At 53.3% G+C, this 19,151-nt stretch overlaps 3 protein-coding genes and 1 pseudogene across 3 annotated transcripts; all 4 read right to left on the bottom strand.

The window, feature by feature from the left end:
• Positions 1-496: 496 nt before the first annotated feature.
• SAPIO_CDS2985 lies at positions 497-1,666 on the bottom strand (annotated as a pseudogene; the record flags this gene model as incomplete).
• Positions 1,667-7,523: 5,857 nt separating this feature from the next.
• On the bottom strand, positions 7,524-9,548 carry SAPIO_CDS2984 (FACT complex subunit pob-3; the record flags this gene model as incomplete). The annotated part of the gene is made up of 4 exons (XM_016785877.1): positions 7,524-8,139; positions 8,211-8,582; positions 8,657-9,364; positions 9,541-9,548. 4 exons carry the CDS (start codon positions 9,546-9,548, stop codon positions 7,524-7,526), a joined length of 1,704 nt encoding a protein of 567 aa, XP_016644659.1.
• A 573-nt stretch (positions 9,549-10,121) lies between these two features.
• On the bottom strand, positions 10,122-11,336 carry SAPIO_CDS2983 (Uncharacterized protein; the record flags this gene model as incomplete). Its single annotated transcript, XM_016785876.1, has 4 exons — positions 10,122-10,405; positions 10,476-10,592; positions 10,675-10,692; positions 10,760-11,336. 4 exons carry the CDS (start codon positions 11,334-11,336, stop codon positions 10,122-10,124), a joined length of 996 nt encoding a protein of 331 aa, XP_016644658.1.
• A 479-nt stretch (positions 11,337-11,815) lies between these two features.
• On the bottom strand, positions 11,816-18,328 carry SAPIO_CDS2982 (uncharacterized protein; the record flags this gene model as incomplete). The annotated part of the gene is made up of 8 exons (XM_016785875.1): positions 11,816-12,772; positions 12,850-12,921; positions 13,049-13,069; positions 13,136-13,225; positions 14,128-14,211; positions 14,867-15,011; positions 15,107-17,455; positions 18,303-18,328. The coding sequence occupies 8 exons, from the start codon at positions 18,326-18,328 to the stop codon at positions 11,816-11,818; spliced, it is 3,744 nt and encodes a 1,247-aa protein (XP_016644657.1).
• Between the last annotated feature and the right edge of the window lie 823 nt (positions 18,329-19,151).

The following is a 19,151-nucleotide window of genomic DNA, read 5'->3' as shown; positions in this document are numbered from 1 at the left end:
TGTTGCTGCAAGTTCCCCAGATTTTTGATAAAAAGCGAGAGAAAAAAAATATGCTGAGAAAATGTCTATTCTATTTCTTTTTTGTCGTGATCATGATTATTCGTGTACGTCTTGATCCGTTTCATTCCCCCCCTTGGCCGCAACTCCCAAAATCTCCCTTCCGTTTGCCGATGTAGATGTGTATAGCTCGTGTTCATCGTACCCGTTTCTCTCATCATTTCCAGCTCTTAGCCGATCCGATGGCATTCAGGGGTATCCTCATCACCCAAAGGCCAACCAACATAAAAAGAAAAATAGGAAGGTAAGAAAAAAAAAAAAGGTAGAAATAGAAAACGAGGAGGTCCAGACCCTCGAGCGTAACAACAGAGAAAGTTTAAGTGAAAAACAACAAATAAAACGGGAAAAAAGAAACAAAAAAGAAAGAAAAAGAGAAGAAGAAAATCAGGCAGAACAAACAAAAACAAACAGACCTCCATCCAGAATTGCTCGTCTCGGATCACCCCTTGGCTCCCCCGGGGGATTGAGACTGCTTCGCATTCCGCATCATCTCGACCTGCTCTGCCAACTCATCACGCTCGCGCGCGAGCGCAGAATTGCTCCGTTCCAGCGATTTGATGTGTCTCCGCGCCATCTCCAGAACCTCCGCCTTGCTCACTCTCCGGTCGGTAGTGTCGGGCATGGGACCTTCGGAGTCGTCCTCTTCGCCGGGGCCTCCGCTGCGCACGTGGTCCGGCAAGACGTTCAAGAGATTCTCGAATTGAGCGTTGAGCCTGTTTCGGTACTGCTTCTCGACGAGGTTGTGAGAGGCGCGGCTGCGACGTTCCTCTGGGGTTTCGGCGGGCTTATGATGGGTATTCTTTGATGTTCGTGATGCGCTGCGGAGTTTGCTAGGCCGTGCCGTGGTCGACGATGACGGACCCACGACAGGGCTTGGCGGCGCGTTCCTCGATGGGCCAGCCTGGATAGAGGTCTGATCGCCTAATCCGGTATATTCGCGTATTGGCTTTTTCACGCGCCGGGACTGGGATGCGCTGGATCGGGAAGAATCATCCAGGCCAAGGCCAGTCTGGCTACCCTCGTCACCAACCAGGGACGGATCGTCATCGTCATCGTCGGCCTCGAACCATTGTTTGCCGGCTCCTGCGGTCGCTGGCACGGGAGATATCGGTGCGCCGAAACTGACGCTGGAATCGGAAGGTGGGCCGGTCCAAGGGATGTCGAAATTGTAAGTCGGCTGTTGCTGTGGCGGCTGCTGTTGCTGCCGAGCGCCGGCGTCGTGGATTCCTGCAGGGTCGACGAAGTTAAAGTTCGCATCGCTGGCTGCGAGGTGCGCCTGTTGCGGGTTGAAGTCGTAAGCCGCAGACGGGTTGGTGGGCAGGTGATTGTAAGCGGCTAATGGCGGGTTGGCCTGGCTAGCGCCTTGGTGCCAGGGAACGAAAGGCCCGTGGTCGTAGGCCGGCGCCGGAAACTGCCGATGGTCCAAGGCCGGCACCGGGCCGGGATGGTGAGACAGTGGAGTTATTTGCCGGGGCGGTGCAGTGATGGGTCGATTGTCCAGCCCCGTGGCGTGGTGCGCGGTACCGTGACCTGAACCGGGGCCAGCTGAACCACCTTGGCCGCTTGAGCCGGCGCCCTGGAGCGTGCGCAGATCAAATTGTGGGGACATCGGCGTAGCGATTGGCATCTGCTGATATCATTGCGTGAGCTTCTTTTCCTTTGGAATCTGACCGAAGCCTCTGTTTTCTAGCGAAACTTTCGTCCACAATCGTTTATCTTGGATCATGCCCTCTGCGCGCATCTTCCAGAAAGTTCGTAAACTCCCCAATTTGAAAGAATTTGCCTCTTTTCTTTTTGCCCCCCTATTTTTCCCCCCCCTCTCTCTGCTTGACGCCCTTCACGCACACCACAATCGGCATATCGCGCTGCTGCTCTCTTGCTGCAACTGTCGATCCAAACCACCCCACCGCGACGATGCAGAGCTGCATTGAGAGCTGCAAGCGGGAAAAGGGGGGGAGGGAGGTTAAATACGCCCAGCTGAGAGACGCAATTAACTGTTAGAGAAAAAGAAACACAAAACTGAAAGTTACTTACATCTACATCATCCACCAAGAAGTCGAGATATGTCTGATCTCTCAGGGCGTCCTGAGACATTTGAGAAGGACTTTGCCGGCTCATCGCTAACACTGCACTTTCTCGCGTCTCTCTGGGCCTCAGGATGAAGGGCTTTGAACCGAAGTTTCCTCCTTCCAGTTGGAAATCGGTCGAGGCACGCTAGCTCTGAGCTTATATTCTTGGCCAATTGTGAAACTCCGGCAACTTGTCCTCTTTCTCCCCCCTTCCGTTGCTCGTCCTCGTGCGCGTCCTCGTGCTCGCCTTCGCCTCTCCGAGGGGAGGAGCCCTTCGCTTCGGTGTTCGCCACATAAAAGAAAAATGGTGAAAAAAATAGCCGCAGCGTACCAAGTAGCAGTGAACAGGGATGGCACAGCGAACGACGGGATTCAACGGCTCTTATCCATCACTCTGAGGATTAGACCCAGGGCGCAGTGGGTGGCAACAAGGATATCGGAGAAATTCTCTTTCGGTTTCGCGGAAAGACGACGAGCTACGCAAGGGTCCCCTCGTGTTCCGCACCAGTCTTGAAGAGATTGGGTGGCCTAGACAGGGCGAGGAGGGGGGAAAAGAACGGGGTGGGGTTGGGAAGGCGAGATTAGAGAAGCTGAAGGTAGGCAGGGTAAGTAGAATGAAATTTAGCGGGGGAGACGAGAACAAAATAGGTTCCGCTCCACCGATCTCTGGAAGCCAGTTGGGTGGGCGGCATCTGCGGCGCTCTGGCACTTGACGCCGCTGGCGGGTGGCGGACTCCTTCCACGGGTGCCATGGCAATAGCAATGGCATCGCCGGGAATAGAGTGGGCAGTACCAGGCACTTCTCAACTTATGACGACCGCCTGAGTCCCTTTCGATCACATTCTTCTGAGCCGCAGCAGCCCGCTTTTTTGGTCACTGGCAAGTTTTGTGGTCCCGAGCCAGTTGAATGGTTAAAGACCGTGATTTTGATGGTACCATATTGCTTTCCCGGCCGGAATCCCCATTGCTTGGGTTTCTGGTAACAGTGTATGGCGATGTGGCTGACTCGGGCAGTTTCAATAGGGCAGAAAGGGCCTTTGTGCGAGCGGCAGGCGGCGAGCGGCGAGTAACTGCGCATGTTCTGGGCACATTAGGAACAGGTGGGACCGTGGTGGGAAGAGTCTTCTTCTGTTGATGGAGAGAGACAAGTGACTCGTCAGACCACCTCTTGGATGTCTCGAAACCTCTTCAGCCCCTGTCCTGCCCTATGCCGGATGGGGGGGATCCTTGAGCCGGCCCTCTATTCTCGTGGGTCCCGTTCCCGCAAGACCTCATTTTGCATTCTGACCCTCGGCCTGTGCCTGTCATTGTCAGCACCATCGTCACTCCACAAACACGAACGGTTGGACCAAGTCGATCATTGCCACCTCTTATTACCCATTGTCGCTGGGCCCACATTCCATTGGGATCGTGCGCATGTTTCGTTGCTGTTTGCTTGGTATCCCCAGTACATTGGTGATATGCAACTATATTATACCATGACCTTCCTCTTGCTCTGCTCTCGAGTCTTGGTCGTTGTTCGTGTCGTGTCGCGTCGCAGTCGTCACAGTCGCCGTCCCAGCATCGGCCCAGGTTGGGTTGGTGGTTGGTTGCCCCTGAGTGCCTGAGCTTCGTGTTAAGCTATGTACTTCGCCTTCGCCTTCGTGTGGCGTCTGCCCCTTCTTCTCCCAGGAAACTGGCTCCATCGAACCGGTAGCCGCACCTTCTATTATTACCTTCCCTGGAATCCAACTGCCGGCTAGGAAACTATATTGTCCGTGGTCCCTTCCTTCATTGGTGGCCGGCCCATGTGCTAAACTTGTGTGTATTAAGCTCTTCGTTAATTTTTTTTTCGGGGCGGAGACTAATAAGCCTCATCGCGCTTTACCTTTCGGTGACTCGGGATTCTCTGTCGCCGTTTCCCTACAATCTTATTCATGCTAGGGGGACCCGGTTTAGATTTACGGAGTACTTCTTCATGGTTCATGCTTCACGGTCATGCTTCACTTTCCCTCTTCGTGGTTCTCATACCTCTCGTTCCTTCCTCATACTTCGTCTTCAATCTTCATGTTTCTCGTTCTTTCTTTATATTTCTCGTTCCTTCCCTATACTTCTTATCTTTTCCCTCGTCCTTCCTTCTTAAACTTCCCGTCGCCCCGGCTAGGTGACATTGACTTTGTACCCCTTTCATGTGGCTGGCCCCGTTGGATACTCTTCTCCCTTCTCCTTCCCTCGAATCTAGTCGCCACCTCGCCGCTTCCACGGTTGTTGACCCACAGGATTTCCTGAAGATGGTTCGTTTCACCCGAAGTGTTCTAGACCCCCCGGAAACTGCTCAACGGCCGGTTCCTCTTTTGGTATTCAGCCCAACCGTCCTGTCACGGAAGCGACAAAGGGCCACGAAGGATCCCTGTGCGCCGTTGCCTCGCCGAAGCCAACTCACTTTCAAAAGGGCTGCTGCTACTGGTCCGCTGGTGGCTGCAATTCCTTGCACAATATCCGGGGATGTGCCCTGGGGACCCCCGTTTTCCGTAAGGACGCTTGCCGAGACTTGGACCCTCTCCCAGGATGAAATAACTTTATACTTTGTGACAACTGGCCTCATCTTCTTCACCCTTTGGCACTGATCCTCCACTGATCCTCCACTGAACTTCGTTTATACGATGCGAGCTGCATGACCGTTGCAACCTTCCAACAGCATTTGTCCCACCCTTCTAGTAGATATCGACACATGTGGACCCCCGTTAGCGTTTTCCCTTCCGACATATCGGTTCATATTTTGCCCTCTACCGTTGCCACTCCCCGTTCGTGCATGTCTTCCTGCCGCTGCTCTGGTTACATGGCCACCAATACCCGGATTCCGAGCCAGGACACTCTGCATTCGTGCCAAGAATGGCTCTCCTCGCCGCTCAACGACCCGCGTCCTCTCCTCTCCTCCTCGACGATCTCGTTGAGTATTCGCCCGTGCTTCACTTCTCCTCTTAATGTTATTGGATGGTCTTCTATCTTCCCCGCGACTACCATTTGTTCTTTGCATGAAAAAAACACGTCTTTCTGCATAACAGGGACCTTTTAGCAGCATGCGCTCTCTCCCCCAGCCAGATAGATTTCCTGATGCCGTCCCACTCCGATTCCGACTTGCGACCCCCCTATTTGTCCTTTTACATCCGAGGCTCGAGAGACGCCCACAAAGAACCAAGCACTACCATCCCGACCTTGACCCGCAACAGTGGCGCTAGACCCTCCAACATCCGGAGAACGTTGAGATACCCACTTGGGAATGGACACTTGGAAGCTTTTAAAACTGCTGCCATGCAAAGCTTGTCATACCGAGGTTCCTTCCGAAGAATACGCCACTCCGCCCCGAACGCCAAGTAGATCTGGACACTACCATACTTCGTACATACGCATTCCTTCGACCTTTTCCCGAGACAAACCTTTATCCTGCAAGTGATCCGAACTACCGACCGCGACCTCCCATCCTTATCACTCCTGTACTTGCGTACTACCCCCAGACACTCGAGAGCCCCAACCCCCCGCGCTGCCCTGTCTCCACCTGCGTAACCTTGTCTCATGGCTATCTATCCCTTTGATCGCATCGATACACGTGTTCCCAGTTCCCTCGGTGTACCCGGTAGTCTCCATTTAACCAGGCGTCGGCCCAGTAGATCTTGAAAAGGACCCAGGGTATTTCCAACCGCCGGACCATAACAATCTTGACTAGGATTTCGATCGCAACCGTTTCCATTCTATAACCGAAGTACGCTTTACTTGGTGCCCTCCGACAACTCTACCAGAGTCTCCCGCGGCTATAGATTCCAAACCACGTAAGTATACCAGACTATTTCGAGTTAACTAACCCTTTAGTTCGAGACGACGTTTCCCCCTTCGCCCTGGACGATATTCCGCGATCTTCGGGAAGGCCAGCTCGATATTCTCGAATCTAAAAGCGATAACCACACGTCTAGATCGCATCGATCCCACGGCAGAGCCCACGTAATGCCCGAAGGGGAAGGAAAAAGGCTGGAAGAACAATGGAATTGGTTAAGAATATTTGGGATAGTTGGGCTTGGGCCGCAAAAATCTACATCTGGATGGTGGATGGAAAGAAGAGAATAAAATACATTGAAAAATACATTGGCTTCGATGGATTGAACTTGCCTCTACCTCCGACTAAAGGAGACATTGTGTAGCGTGCCATGTAATCCGCGGTGTGATCTATTAACGCGCTTCTCCCCTTCTATTTCCTGCTCCTGAGCGAGTTATTCGACAAACCTGGAACGGTGTATCAGTCTCGCGGATACTCCGTTAGGTCCGTCCTGGTTGGAACAGTTGGAATAGGCCGAGAGGTTCGTTGCCTCTCTTGGTACCTACCTACTTTCAGGTTTACTGGACAGAAGAAGTAAAGCACAACATACGTTTCTGCGGTTAGATTATCATGAAAGGCTAAACGAAGGTAAACGGATTCCATTTTTCCATGTGTCACAACTTGCCACGCTGAAGGATCGAACCTATCCTCTCCTCCTCTAGCATTAGCGGTGAGGAAAGATCCTGGAACTCCTCCTACCCTGGTCGAGCGCCCATGGACCGACCGAGACTAGCACATTGGAGCAGCAATGTAGTGGATATACGACTGAAGGTCTCCCGAGGGTTGGGACGCTCATTCAAGTGTTCGGAGAGTCCTCGCCGAGAGGTATGAAGTTATACCAGCAGTTGAACTGAGACTTCGGCTTGAAGAAGCAAACGGACACTTTTTCTCCTCTCAAGGCCCTACCCTAGTTTTGTTCCTCCTACCTGACTGCCTAACTTTGGGATAGGGGGTTTCCCTTTAGAGCCCCCTCCGACTGCTCTCCGAGTTTTAACTCGGATCCCTTGGTCCTCTGGCCCGACGGGACTGCTCTGGATTGCCAGCGAGATTCCCGTTCGCGGCCCGCAGGTTCTTCTCACGTCCTAATTGCCGGCGCCGAGAACTCTCCTAATTCCCCTCCCCAGTATTCTCGTTTAAGAAAAAAAGAAACCCAAAAATTCCCGAGGTATTATCCCCCCCCCCCCCTTTTCTTTACCTTTTGGCCATTAAGGATATCGCTTGTTAAGTCTTTATACAGGGCACTCCGGCTTTTAGATACTTGGATACCGATATATTTCCTTCCGCCAAGGAAGGGGGAGCTAACGACTAAAAAGACAAATTCCCTCCTGTTAAAACGCCTCCATTACGCCAATGATTTTCGGCTCGTTCCGTATAGTTACACCAAAACTTCAAAAGTAAAAAGAGAGAGAAAAAAAAAGGAGGGGGAAAAGGGGGGAGAGGATATAGCTCGAGACCAACAGAATAGAGAGGGGAACGAAGGAGAAGGGCATGTCTGGCAAAATCCCCCCCGCCTCACACAAGACAATTCACCTCCTTCCTCAATCTCCTCTTCACGCCTTCGACTTCTTCTTCTTCTTAGGCCTCTCCTCCTCTTCCTCTTCTTCCTCCTCCTCCTCATCGACCTCCATCTCATCATCAACATCACTCTCACCACCGCCCGCACTCCCACTCTCATCCCCAGAACTCTCATGATTACTGTCATACTCCTCGGCGACATCACTCTCGCTCTCCGCCTGGAAGTCCTCATCGACACTCTCCTCATCCTCGTCCGCAGATCCGCGATCGGCCTTGGCGCCGACGACCTCGTCATCGGACGAGAGGAGCTCCTCGCCGCGGAGGGTGGCGGCGAGCAGCTTGGCGTCCTCGTCGATCTCGTTCTTGACGCGGATGCCCTTGATGCGGAAGAACTCTTCCAGGCCCTTGAGATCCTCCCTGTTAATGTTGGAGAACTGCGAGGACCCGGCGCCGTTCTTGAGCTGCACGGTGATGTCGAAGGTCGAGAGGGCGGAGATGGCGCCCGTGACGCGGGAGAAGGTGACGGATTGGGTCTGCTCGTAGGCGATGTAGGTGGCGGGCTTTGGGACGAAGATGAATGCCTTTTCGAGGCAGTAGAGGAAACCTTCGCTCGCTTTGATGGAGCACTTGATGCCGAATTGCTGGCGGTGACTATAAAGAGCAGTTAGTTATTCTATCATTGTAGAAAAAAAAGAGGGAATCTGTGAGAGTTAGGAACGTACGTCTGGAAGTCCTTGGCAGGAGTTGAAATCTTCTTGTTGGCGAGACCCCTGAAGATGTAGGTCACAACTTCGTGGAGGGGCTGCTCGTAGTGGGACTGCAGCTTGTCCTTGTACCTTCCGGTGAGCTCCTCCTCGGGTAAGTTGAGATCGATAGTGACTTCGTCATCCTTCTTAAACTGCATGACAATGAAGGGGTATCGAGTTTGACCTTGTCTCAGGGGCGGGTCTAGGCCGACACAGAGCATGTAGTGCATGTCGTCGGGCTTGGGAAGTACCATAAACTTCTTGATAGCCTCGTACTGGATCTTGTAATCGTACGTCTTGCCCCGCATCCTGAACGAGCTCTCGTACATGTCGATATCGAAGCGACCTCTGTAGAAAACGAGATTAGACGAGCCCCATCTTGAGATTTCGTGGGTGGAGAGGGGCTTGGGGGGAAAACTAACCTGGGAGTAAGGTGGAGCACGTCCAAGAAAGTGGCAATAGTATCGCCAGCAGTCTCACCGATTTCAGCCTTCTCAATCAATGTCTCATAAAACAAAGTTGCGGCATTCTGCTCCTCCTCGTGACCACTTCCGCCCTCCTCGCCCTCGGCTTCCTTTCGCGTCGTCGTACCAGGAACGTAGAACCTCATCTCGACAAGCTGATCATCACCCGCGGCCGCCTTCTTCCCCTTTCCACCAGCAGTCCCGTTCGCATCTCCGTCAGCAGGCAGCGAGAATTCAATAGACACCTCATTGCGGCCGGCCAAGTTGGTGTTGGATATTTCCGAGTAAGGAACCTCAAAGGCGGGGCGGTTCTGCACGTTGAAGGTGAGCTCAGCTTTTGTGAACTCGGCTTTGCCCCAATTCCATCCCCTCAGCGCGTGCTCCTTGTTCTCGAGGTTGGAGCTGTACCAGTTCTTGAAGATCTTGGCGAGGCGGTCGTGGTCGTCGTGCTGGAAGCCGTCCAGCTGGATGACGCGCGAGGTGCGGTCGAGGATCTTCAGCTCGTAGCCCCGCGCCGCGCGGCTCCACTGGGCGCCTCCGATCTGGCTGCCGTCAAGGGTGAAGGTGTCGCCGCCACGGGAGGGCTTCCAGCCGAAGCCGTCCTTTGCGAATCTGCATTTGCCGCCCTCTTTGGAGAGGTCGAGGTAGATGTTGTCGAAGCTCTCGCTGGAAGTAAAACGAACTTGTGGTTAGCTTGGAACTTGCTGAAGAGATGGAAACACTTTGAGGGGATGGAAATTGGGGGAAGGCGGGGGAGGCGGGGGAGGGCTGGTGCTGGAAGAGTCGAACGGTCGAGATGTGCTGGCATGCCGGAGCTCACATGTAGCGGGGAACAAACTCACATCGACATGGTTGGAAGCTGGAAAGAGCTCAACTCCTAGGATAAAATACTGAAGGAAAAATCCAGCTAAATAATTTGTTGACTGGTAGCTGGTGATTGTGAAGAAGAGGCGATGGATTGAGGATGTAGTGCGGAGAGGTGAGGTTGGGGATGCGATGAAGCAGAGGTAAGGTTAAGGTCAAGGCAGAAAGTTACTAGGCTATTAAAATTTCGCGATTGGGACGTTGGAACCGCGTCTGTTCGTTCGAGAGGCAAAGAAATGTTCAAGGTCAGGTACCAAGGTACAATTTGTGGTACACGAGTATAAAGGTACCTGTGACGAGCTAAAATCTTGCACACAAAAATAGCAGTGGGGTTAATATGCTTATTAAATTAGCGAGTATGCAGCTAAGAGAGGTGCTGCAATGAGGTTGGTGATTGCATCCTCTGTGGCAGGTAGAGAAGTTGAACTTATATATACTTCCGTCAACCTTGAAAACTCCTGTTCAATGGTGGAATAATGGTAATATTATATCGATAGTATAGTATAATACACTCACTTCTTGCTTGAGAAGGAAGGGTAACTCCCAGTTACATCTCATCTCAATCCACCTCATGCTCCAACCCAGCTTCCTCCGCCTTCCTATCCGCCACTCCACACAAATACTCCCACTCCTCCTTACCAACTTTACTCACGCTAAGCCTCGACTGCTTGATCATCTGCATCGCCTCCAGCGGCTTCCCGGCCTGACCCATCTCCTTTAGCTCCTTGAGCGTGATAGGTACGGCGAACTTCTTGACGAATTTGACGTGGACGAGGCCCCATTTGTTCTTGTCCTTGGTGGCGGATGGGTCGTAGTATGGTGTTCCCGGACGTCGGGCGCTCTCTAAACCGGGACGTAAGAAAACCGCCATAGAGGAAAAGCAGGGAAGAGAGCCACGCCGGTAAAGACTTACTGTCTTCAGAGTATTCCTTGACTATCTCCATGATGCCAACGATACCGGGCTCCTTGCAGTTCGAGTGGTAGAAGAAGGACTTGTCGCCGGCATTCATGGCTCGCATGTTATTCCTAGCTGTAGAGATGGTAGGATGTCAGTCAGCGCGTCGATCTCCCAAAGATACGGGTAAGCCGTGATCAGAGGAACGACATCATACCACCGTAGTTGCGAATTCCTATTTTCCAACGTCAGTAAATCCGGAACAATAAGAACGGAGGCCAAGTAAAGACGAAGAAACCCACCATCCCAAGGCTCCGGCTTCTCCCTCGCCCTCAAATCATCAATCGAAAACCTCACATCAATCCCATTCTCAAACCTCGACTCCGGCTCCGCCTTCATCAGCCAATACCACTCTCCCTCGTGGCGCTCCACCTCCGAGTTCCGCGTCGGCAACGAATCCGGATCCGGATCCTCTGACACTGCTCTGCCCGACGCTTCACCACGGCCGGCGCCGCTCTCCCCACTCGGTTTCGCACCCTTTGCCTTCGCAGGCTTCGCCTTCTTGGAGTCTTCTTCGTCAGCGTCCTTGGCTTTGCCCGCCTGCTTCACCGCCGACGCGTTGGCCTTCCCCATCTTCCTTTTCTCCTTGACGCGTCGCGCCTGTGGCTCCTCCCGCTCTACTTCGGCGTCGCTATCATCCACTTTTCCCTCCTTCTGCTGCTTCTTCCCCTTGCGCGCGCTTGCTACTTTCGCCGCGCCAGATTCCTTGGGCACAGGCTCCGAGGGCTGTTGTTGCTGCGCAGCAGCCTGACGCGCCGACCGGCGCTTGGCGACGGGCGCGGTGGAGGGAGGCTCGGCTTGCCTTTTCCGAGGAGGCATATTCAAAATCAGATATATTTCAGGTCAATTGGGTCGAGTGGTGGGGGAAAAAATGAGATATTCTCCCGGTGATGAAGTGGAAGTTGAGGTTTTGAGGTCTTTGGGGAGGGGTGTGGGATGTCAATGGTGGGGGTGCGGATAACGATGAGGGTGGAAAATGCGAAGGGCTGAAGGGTCTACGACTTTGAATTGCTGGGATCGTCAATTCAACCACCCTCTTCACCACTGATCACTCGCTATGCGGGACGGATCAACTTACCGATGCTCCCAACAACACCTCTAAAGAGCGGTCGCATAATAACAGTTTCTTTTCGTTAGGACTGGACATCACCATTAGAAACAGTGGCTTTCGAGGTTGCAGACGAGGAACACAGCACCACAGAGTCCGAAGACAGTAAATCGCTTCATCACGGCATCTCATATTTTTTTTATGTTACCTGTCCATGGCTCACGTCTAAATCCCTCCCGACAACACATGCCTACTGCTTCAAAATAGCAACCAATTCCTTCACAATCGCATCACCCATCTCCTTCGTCCCCGCCGCACCACCAAGATCCTTCGTCCTAACACCCCCATCAATGGCCGTCTTCACCGCCTCCTCAACAGCATCCGCCTCCTTGGAAAGGTTAAGCGAATACCTCAACAACATGGCGACCGAAAGGATGGTGCCGACGGGGTTCACGACGCCCTTACCCGAGATGTCAGGCGCCGAACCGTGGATGGGCTCGTAGATGCCGTTGCACTTGGACTTTCCGTCGGGAATGCCGCTCAAGCTCGCGCTGGGGAGCAAGCCAATGCTACCGGGGATAACGCTCGCCTCGTCGCTAATAATGTCTCCGAACAGGTTACTCGTCACGACGACACCGTTCAAGCCGCGGGGGTTCTTGACGAGAATCATAGCCGCGCTGTCAATAAGCTGATGCTGCAACTTCAACTGCGGGAACTCCTTCTCAAAAACCTCCGTAATCACTTTCCTCCACAACCTACTCGTCGCCAAAACATTCGCCTTGTCAAGACTCCAAACGGTGTCATCTCCCCTCTTGAGGGCAAGGAACCCCGCAAGGCGCGCCACGCGCTCAACCTCCTCGCGCGAGTAGGGCTCCGTATCCCACGCCTTGCCGTCGCCGTCGTCCTCCTTGCGCTCGCCGAAGTAGATGCCACCCGTGAGCTCGCGCACGATGACGAAGTCGGTGCCGCGGCACACGTCGGCCTTGAGCGGGGAGAAGTCGACGAGGGTCTCGGAGGCAAAGGAGCACGGGCGTAGGTTGCCGTAGGTCCCCATCTCCTTGCGGATGCGCAGGATGCCCTGCTCGGGGCGGATCGTGCCCGTGCCCCATTCGGGACCGCCGATGGCGCCTAGGAGGACGGCGTCGGCGGCTTTGGCGGCGGAGAGGGCTTCTTCGGTGAGGGGGGTGCCGTGGGCATTGATGGAGCACTTGTCGAGGGAGATGGATGGTTAGCTGGAAAACAAGGACTTTAAGAGCTGTGTGGGATAGATCCGAGTTAACTCACGCCACCCATCAAATGCTCTTGGATGTTAAAGGTGCCGGAGGAGGGGCTATTCGCCTCGATGGCCTTGAGGATCTATGCCGGTCATATCTGTTAGTTCGCTTGTTGGTTTGGCCATTGTTTTCCGTCGCGGTCGACATTGGGTAGTTTCGGGTTGCGGAGGCGAGGGAGAATTGGATGATGAGGTGGGGGAATATCACACCTTGACACCCTCGGCAACGACCTAGAACCGCAAGGACACCCGATGTTAGCAATCACCTCCTCCTTTCTCTCAGGGAAACTTCTTGACCTCGATTGGCGAGATGGCGAGGAGATCGAGGCCTTGAGTAGCAGCAGTAGAAGCATACCTCAGGACCGCAATGGTCTCCTCCGAAAACAACTATGTTGTGCTGCACCATGGTCGATGTCCCGATAAATACTAGAGCTTCAAGAATGTCGAATTGGAGGGATTGGTGATACACGGAGATCCTAGTTCCCCACGAAAATTAAAAAATAAAAAGGGTTAATTCGATCGAGAAGAAGAATACAGAAGAGAGTTTGGGTAGAGAAAGTGCAGCTATCAGCAAGAACCCTTGAAAAAAGCATCCTTTTAGGTCTTCCTCCATCCAACCGTCATTTCCAATTGCTTGCCCCTCATTCACCCATTGCTGCTTCCGTCTACCCCGCCAGGTCCGATCTCGGATCGGTGGCGGAGGGAAGGAGCGACAGGTCTAGCTACTTGTGACTTAGAACCTGTAGTGGATAGTGGATACCTATCAAATTGCTTCAAATTGCTTCGAATTGCTTGCCTTGACGGGGTCTGGAATCTGAACGTCCAAGTTTGGGTGAGAATCAGGTGTAAAACATGCGACAGATGCTGGACGTTTCCGAGAGCAACGGAACGAGTAGGCTTCGGATTGTTGGTCCGAATAGGAAATGCCCACTCGAGTTTAAAGGGGTTTCCTCTCGGTGAGCTTGTCAAACATGCCATCCGACTAAATCGAGCCGTGTAACCCGACTCGAATATTGAAGCCAGCCAAGAGCCGCAGCAATTTACTTTCCCGAAGCCAGGCTGATTCCGAGGTCTCAAGCACCTACCGACGGCCCGGGATGAGAAACGACATTAAAACCACACCACCTCCGCATCTTTCCCTGCCGTGCAGCAAGGGAACTGCTTCGAGAAATGCTACCTTCCACTGCACTCCTATTCGCTTTAATTATACATAGTGCTGCAGTTGCCTTATCAGATTGGGATCATTCGCGACAAAATATGTGATATCATCCTCCTTATGGCTAACTCACCCGCTTCGTGTCTGTGAGCATAAGATTAAGTAGGATGAGTGGGGAATTCATTCCATCCCTCATCCTAGCCTCGCGCCCTACTTCCTAAGAGTATCGTAGAGAAGATGAAGACCCATCATAGACATTCCCCTAAAACACATCGATGACGTTGTAGACATGACCATCCTCACCTCAAAATCCCCATCACATCATATCAATTGGGGAGAAGGGGAAAAAGTTTGGACTATCAGCCTGAAACACCACTGTCTCCTTGAACATGACATCACCACTCAAAAGAAAGTATGAAAAATGAAAAAAAAGAACAATAAATGCACAAAACCCACTTCAATATTCCTTCCTATGCTATACATGCTCGCGCAATGCCACCACCATCCAGCAGTACCAAGAACAGGAAAAGGCCAAAAAAAAAACACAAATCCACGTTTCTTACCCGCACGCCTTTCTTTTTGCCTTTAGTTCGCCATGATTATTTCCCCCAGTGGTCCACATATTCATGAGAGGGAAAGCCATCAGCCGTCATGAGAGAGAGAGAGCCAAAGAGACGGAATGGAAAGCAGGAACTAGAAAAATAAACACCAAATATTTCATAAACCTCATAAGCCATTAATCAAAAACAAAGGGGGACAAGGCAAAGCCCGTTTCACCGAAACGACTTAAACGACTTATGCGCCAAAGGCGAGGTCCCGTGTCCGTGATGACCAAGTCCGCCCCCGGGCGGCAATCCGCTTCCCAAGCTCACGCCCCGAGTGCTGCCACCCGTGTCGCGCATCCTCCCACCTCTCATGTTGGGCGTGTTGGCGCAAAAGGCGCAGATATATACAGGGGGCATCTCGCGCCTTGTAATGTTGATGCACCTGCCGTGGAGCCACATCTCGCAAGCCTCGCTGTTATTTGTCAGTAACCACGAGTGACAGGAGTTGAGGGAGAGTAGAAGGGGGGAAAACAAGAAGAGATGTGAAGAAAGAGAGTATAAACCCACCACTGGACCATAAAAGTATCCGCTACCCCGCCATGATCGTTCCGATGGCAAATACACCGAATCCCAAACCTCCTACCCCCCGTCGACGGCGTCGGCATCGCCCTCCCCTCCATCACTCCCAACGGCGAAACCACGTTAGCCCGTCCCCACTCGAATCCGCCAACCCCGGAGCCCGTTGAAGCGAACCTCTGCTGCGCCCTCTTGCTCGCCCTGTCCTCTACCACTTTCCTCAGCTCACTCGCGGCATCACCACCACCACCCCTAGGTCCGCTCTCGCGGTCCGAGCGGTCGTCCACGACGGTCTCGGCCTCGCTCTCGTCGTCGCCGGGCGATATAGCGCGGCCGTCAAAGGAGAAACTCGCACGCACGTGGGGGCTCTTCCTATTCTTCTTCCTACTACTACTGGAGGAAGAGGAGGAACTGAATATGGAACCAACGGGTTTGCATGGATCTGGGAGGGCGAAGGAGGAGTTACGGCTGGGGATGATGATGGGTTCATCGTCGGTGGCGGAGTCCTCCGAGTCGGACGGGAGGAGACTGCGGTCTCTCCTGCCCGTCATTGTCGTCCTCCGGAGGGGGGCGGGTTCGTCGACGACGAGGGTCGTCTCGGCGTGAGCTCGGCCACGGGCGTCAATGGTGAACTTGACCGAGGTGCGGGTGCGCGGGGGTGGTCCACGGGATTCAGGAATAGAGGATAGGCTAGTGAGGCGATGATGAAGTTTCATCGGGGAGATGCGGCCGGATTGCCGAGAGCTCGACGAAGGGCGGCTGGAGGAAGAAATGCCCGATCCGTTCGCTTGCATCGTCTGCGAGGAGGAAGAAGAACGCATGGCGGCAGGCGCTAGGGTGGGTAACTGTCTCTTGCCCCTGTTCTCACTGAAGCTCCGTTGCAGGCCGGCTCGGGGATTCGAAGGCTTGATTGGGGAGCTAGCGGGCTCGCGCCGTCCACGCCTAGCCGGCTCTTTGTAGCTGAAGGACCGTTGCAGCCCATCGGGTCCCGCAGAGGCTGGCGCCACAGGGGCCGCATCGGCAAGCGTAGGCGCCGACGACTCGGGTTGGCTGACGGGATTAAAAGGGTTCGCAGTAGTGTCCATGCTCGATGACGGCGGCCTACTGTAAAGAAGGCCCGGGTTGACGGCGCCACTAGGGCTCAAGGCGAAGGGATTCTCGACAGCAGCGGCAGTAGTGGTGGTAGTGTAAGCGCCGACCATCTCGCTCGTGACCGGCTCCTGGACACCGGACGTGCTTGGCTTAGGCGCCAACGGCCGGTCCTTCTTAGCCGGGGGTTGGACGTTCTCCTGGTTGGACGATTGGGGTACCCCGTTCGCATTTGCGTTCATGGAAGCATGCGCCGTCGGATCTTGGAAGAGCGCAGAGTTGGAATTCCAATCATAGGTCTCTAACCCACGATGCGCCGGCGCAGGTGTCTGAAAAAGAATACCCGACGCCGCAGCCTGCGCGGCAAAGTCTAAATCCATCGCTGACATGGACACCGAAGGATCCCAAAAGGCAGCGGGAGCGCCGGCGGGCGCCGACATGGGATAGCCGAATATATCATGCTGCGAGGCGGTAAAAGCCGTCATGTCGCCATGGGGAGCCGTCGCCGCCACCCCGAGGAAATCTTGCTGGCCGTAGCCCTGGTCATCCTGCATACTGGTCGCCGCGTTGTCTGCGGCAAGCTTCCGGTCCGCCTTGCGGGCAGAAGGCGGAGGCGTTGCGGTCTGAGTGGGCTGCTGCTGCTGCTGTTGCAGTTGGGAGGCGGAGTTGGGCCCTGGTATTGATATGGTTCCCCTCCGGGCCTTCTTGCGGGCTCGTTCCTGGTTACTTTGTTGCTGGGAGTTTTCGTCGGGTTCGGCAGACCAATCACGAGATATACTGTTCAGAGGTAAGGGCGACGAGGGTAAGCGGAGCGAGGGGTCGACGGTTGGTAGGATTGGGCTCGGAGAGAAGTGCGTGACATGGGACGCAATGTGGGCAGCGATCTCACCGGCGGAAAGCGGGCGGTTCAATAGAATGGACGGGATTCGAGGACGAGTGATGCCTTTGGCGTTGCTGGTGGCGGCTGCGATTGCGGCGGTTGCGGACAGAGTGGCTGTCGGTGTGGTTGCGGTGTTGGTGAGGTTGGTGATGTTGGTATTATTGATACTACTGCCGACGTTGCTACTAGTACTAGAACTGCCGGTGCTAATTGGCGTGTTGGCGGTGTAGCGACGGTGAGCGGCGTCGAGATTTCCCGGTGTGGAATTGAAGACGGAAATATCTTCGGCGAAACGAGGTGTTTGAGCCCAGGAAGCCGAGGGGTCGTCAAATCGAGGTTTCTGGAGATGGTTGGGAGTTTCAAAACTCGGACTAGGAAAAGCGATGGAAGTTGGAGTTTGTCGAGGAGTGGACGACTGAGCGTTTGGATCTCCAAAGCTGAATGAAAGGAAGGGGAGGGGACCAAGCGTTAGCAGGATGTTAGCCGAGACAGGACGGGATTTCCCAGGCAGAAGACCGGGAACTACCAAGTATGACTGAGCAGGACTGAATGGCGAATGGATAGGTAGGAAAAGGCGGGTGAGCAAGGACACACCAACCGGGGCAAAAAAAAGTGAGTGGAGGAGAGGGCGAGAGAATAGACAATTGGAAGGTGTGGTGAGTGCGTGAGTGCAGGTGTGGTGCAGAAGCAGGAGCAGGCAGGCAAGAGGGATGAGAAAGGTACTTTGTACATTCGACGGTCAGATAAGCCGGGGTAATTTTGGTGGGTGACTTGGAGGGGGTTCTGGTACAGGTACAAGTACAAACGACCAAGAGAGAGGCCAGAAGAGGACTGGACCAGACCACACCGGGATTGGGATTGGAACTGCAACCTTGGGATTGTGACAGGGACTGGGACTGGAGTGGTAGGGATTGGCGGGTCCGGACGGACTGTTGCATTCACAGCCAACCTTGAGCCTCGAGTGTAGTGCTTACTTCAATGGTACCAATGTCCTGTGCTGTTGCGAGACGAAAGGGATCGATCTCGAGGCAAGCTGAAGTGGAATCGACTGGAGGACGGTGTTCGGGCAGAAAATGATGCCTTGATGGATTTGGAAGAGCACAAAAAAAAAAAAAGGAAGAGGGACCGGAGATGACTGGGGAAAGGGAACGGATATTCCAAGAAAAGAAAAGAAGGGACATTTGAAAGAAAAAAAATAAAATATCAAAATCAACTAACCTGGTCGCCGGTTGATCCCCACTCATAGCAACTCCAGTTGTGAACTCTCATAACCTGGCGAGAATATGACTGCACCCTAGCTCTGCACAACTACTAGACCCAAGCTTGAGCACTGCAACTGAGCTCTTCTTATCTCCTTCGAGCGGTCCACAAGGCAGAACAGGTCCTGTAGCAACGGGAAGAAATAAGAGAAACAAAAACCAAACAGGCTTTCGATAATGCTGCTTGGCGCTGTTTATGTTTTCCTCTTTTCCTCTTCTGGTATTTTTCGTTGGATTTATTCCCGCCTGGCTTCGTCGTTCGTCCCGTCTCCCGTCTCTTGCTCGAATTGGGATGGCTTTTTTGCACGGTTCGATATTCTCCAATCGGTCTAACCTCTCTAATGTATGTAAAACGGAATCCCCAAGATCGTTCGTTTGACCCGCGGAAATCGAACGAAAGAAAGTGTCGCTTCGCCGACGGGCTTCGGAAACAAGTAGGGACAGAAAGAAAAAGAATAATAATAAAAATTATTATGGCGAGGGCGTGGTGATTATGGAAATGCTGGGGAGCGAATATTCTTTCCTAAGGAAACCGTTCGTTCGGCTCGTTGCGTGAAAGCTCTTCTTCTCTGAAGTTGATCGTATATCCTTTGCAGGTTTCGGTCTGTATCGTATTATAAGATGATGTCGTCGACGTTGATCATTAAGAGTTAAGTAGGTCGTAGCAAGTTTGGAGACGTCGCAACGTAACAAGTAATATGGACGAGATAGATATTAAAGAGGGGGAAAAATATAAAGGAGAAAGAGAACAAGAAATGAGAAAGACAAATATTATTAAAACGAGGAAATACGTTCAGTAAACCAAGGA

This window comes from Scedosporium apiospermum (assembly GCF_000732125.1).
Source record: "Scedosporium apiospermum strain IHEM 14462 chromosome Unknown SEQ_SAPIO_0087, whole genome shotgun sequence".
In the NCBI taxonomy this organism is placed as follows: Eukaryota; Fungi; Ascomycota; class Sordariomycetes; order Microascales; family Microascaceae; genus Scedosporium; species Scedosporium apiospermum.
Note: the sequence above shows the minus strand (reverse complement) of the source record. Positions and strands in the feature narration are given on the sequence as shown.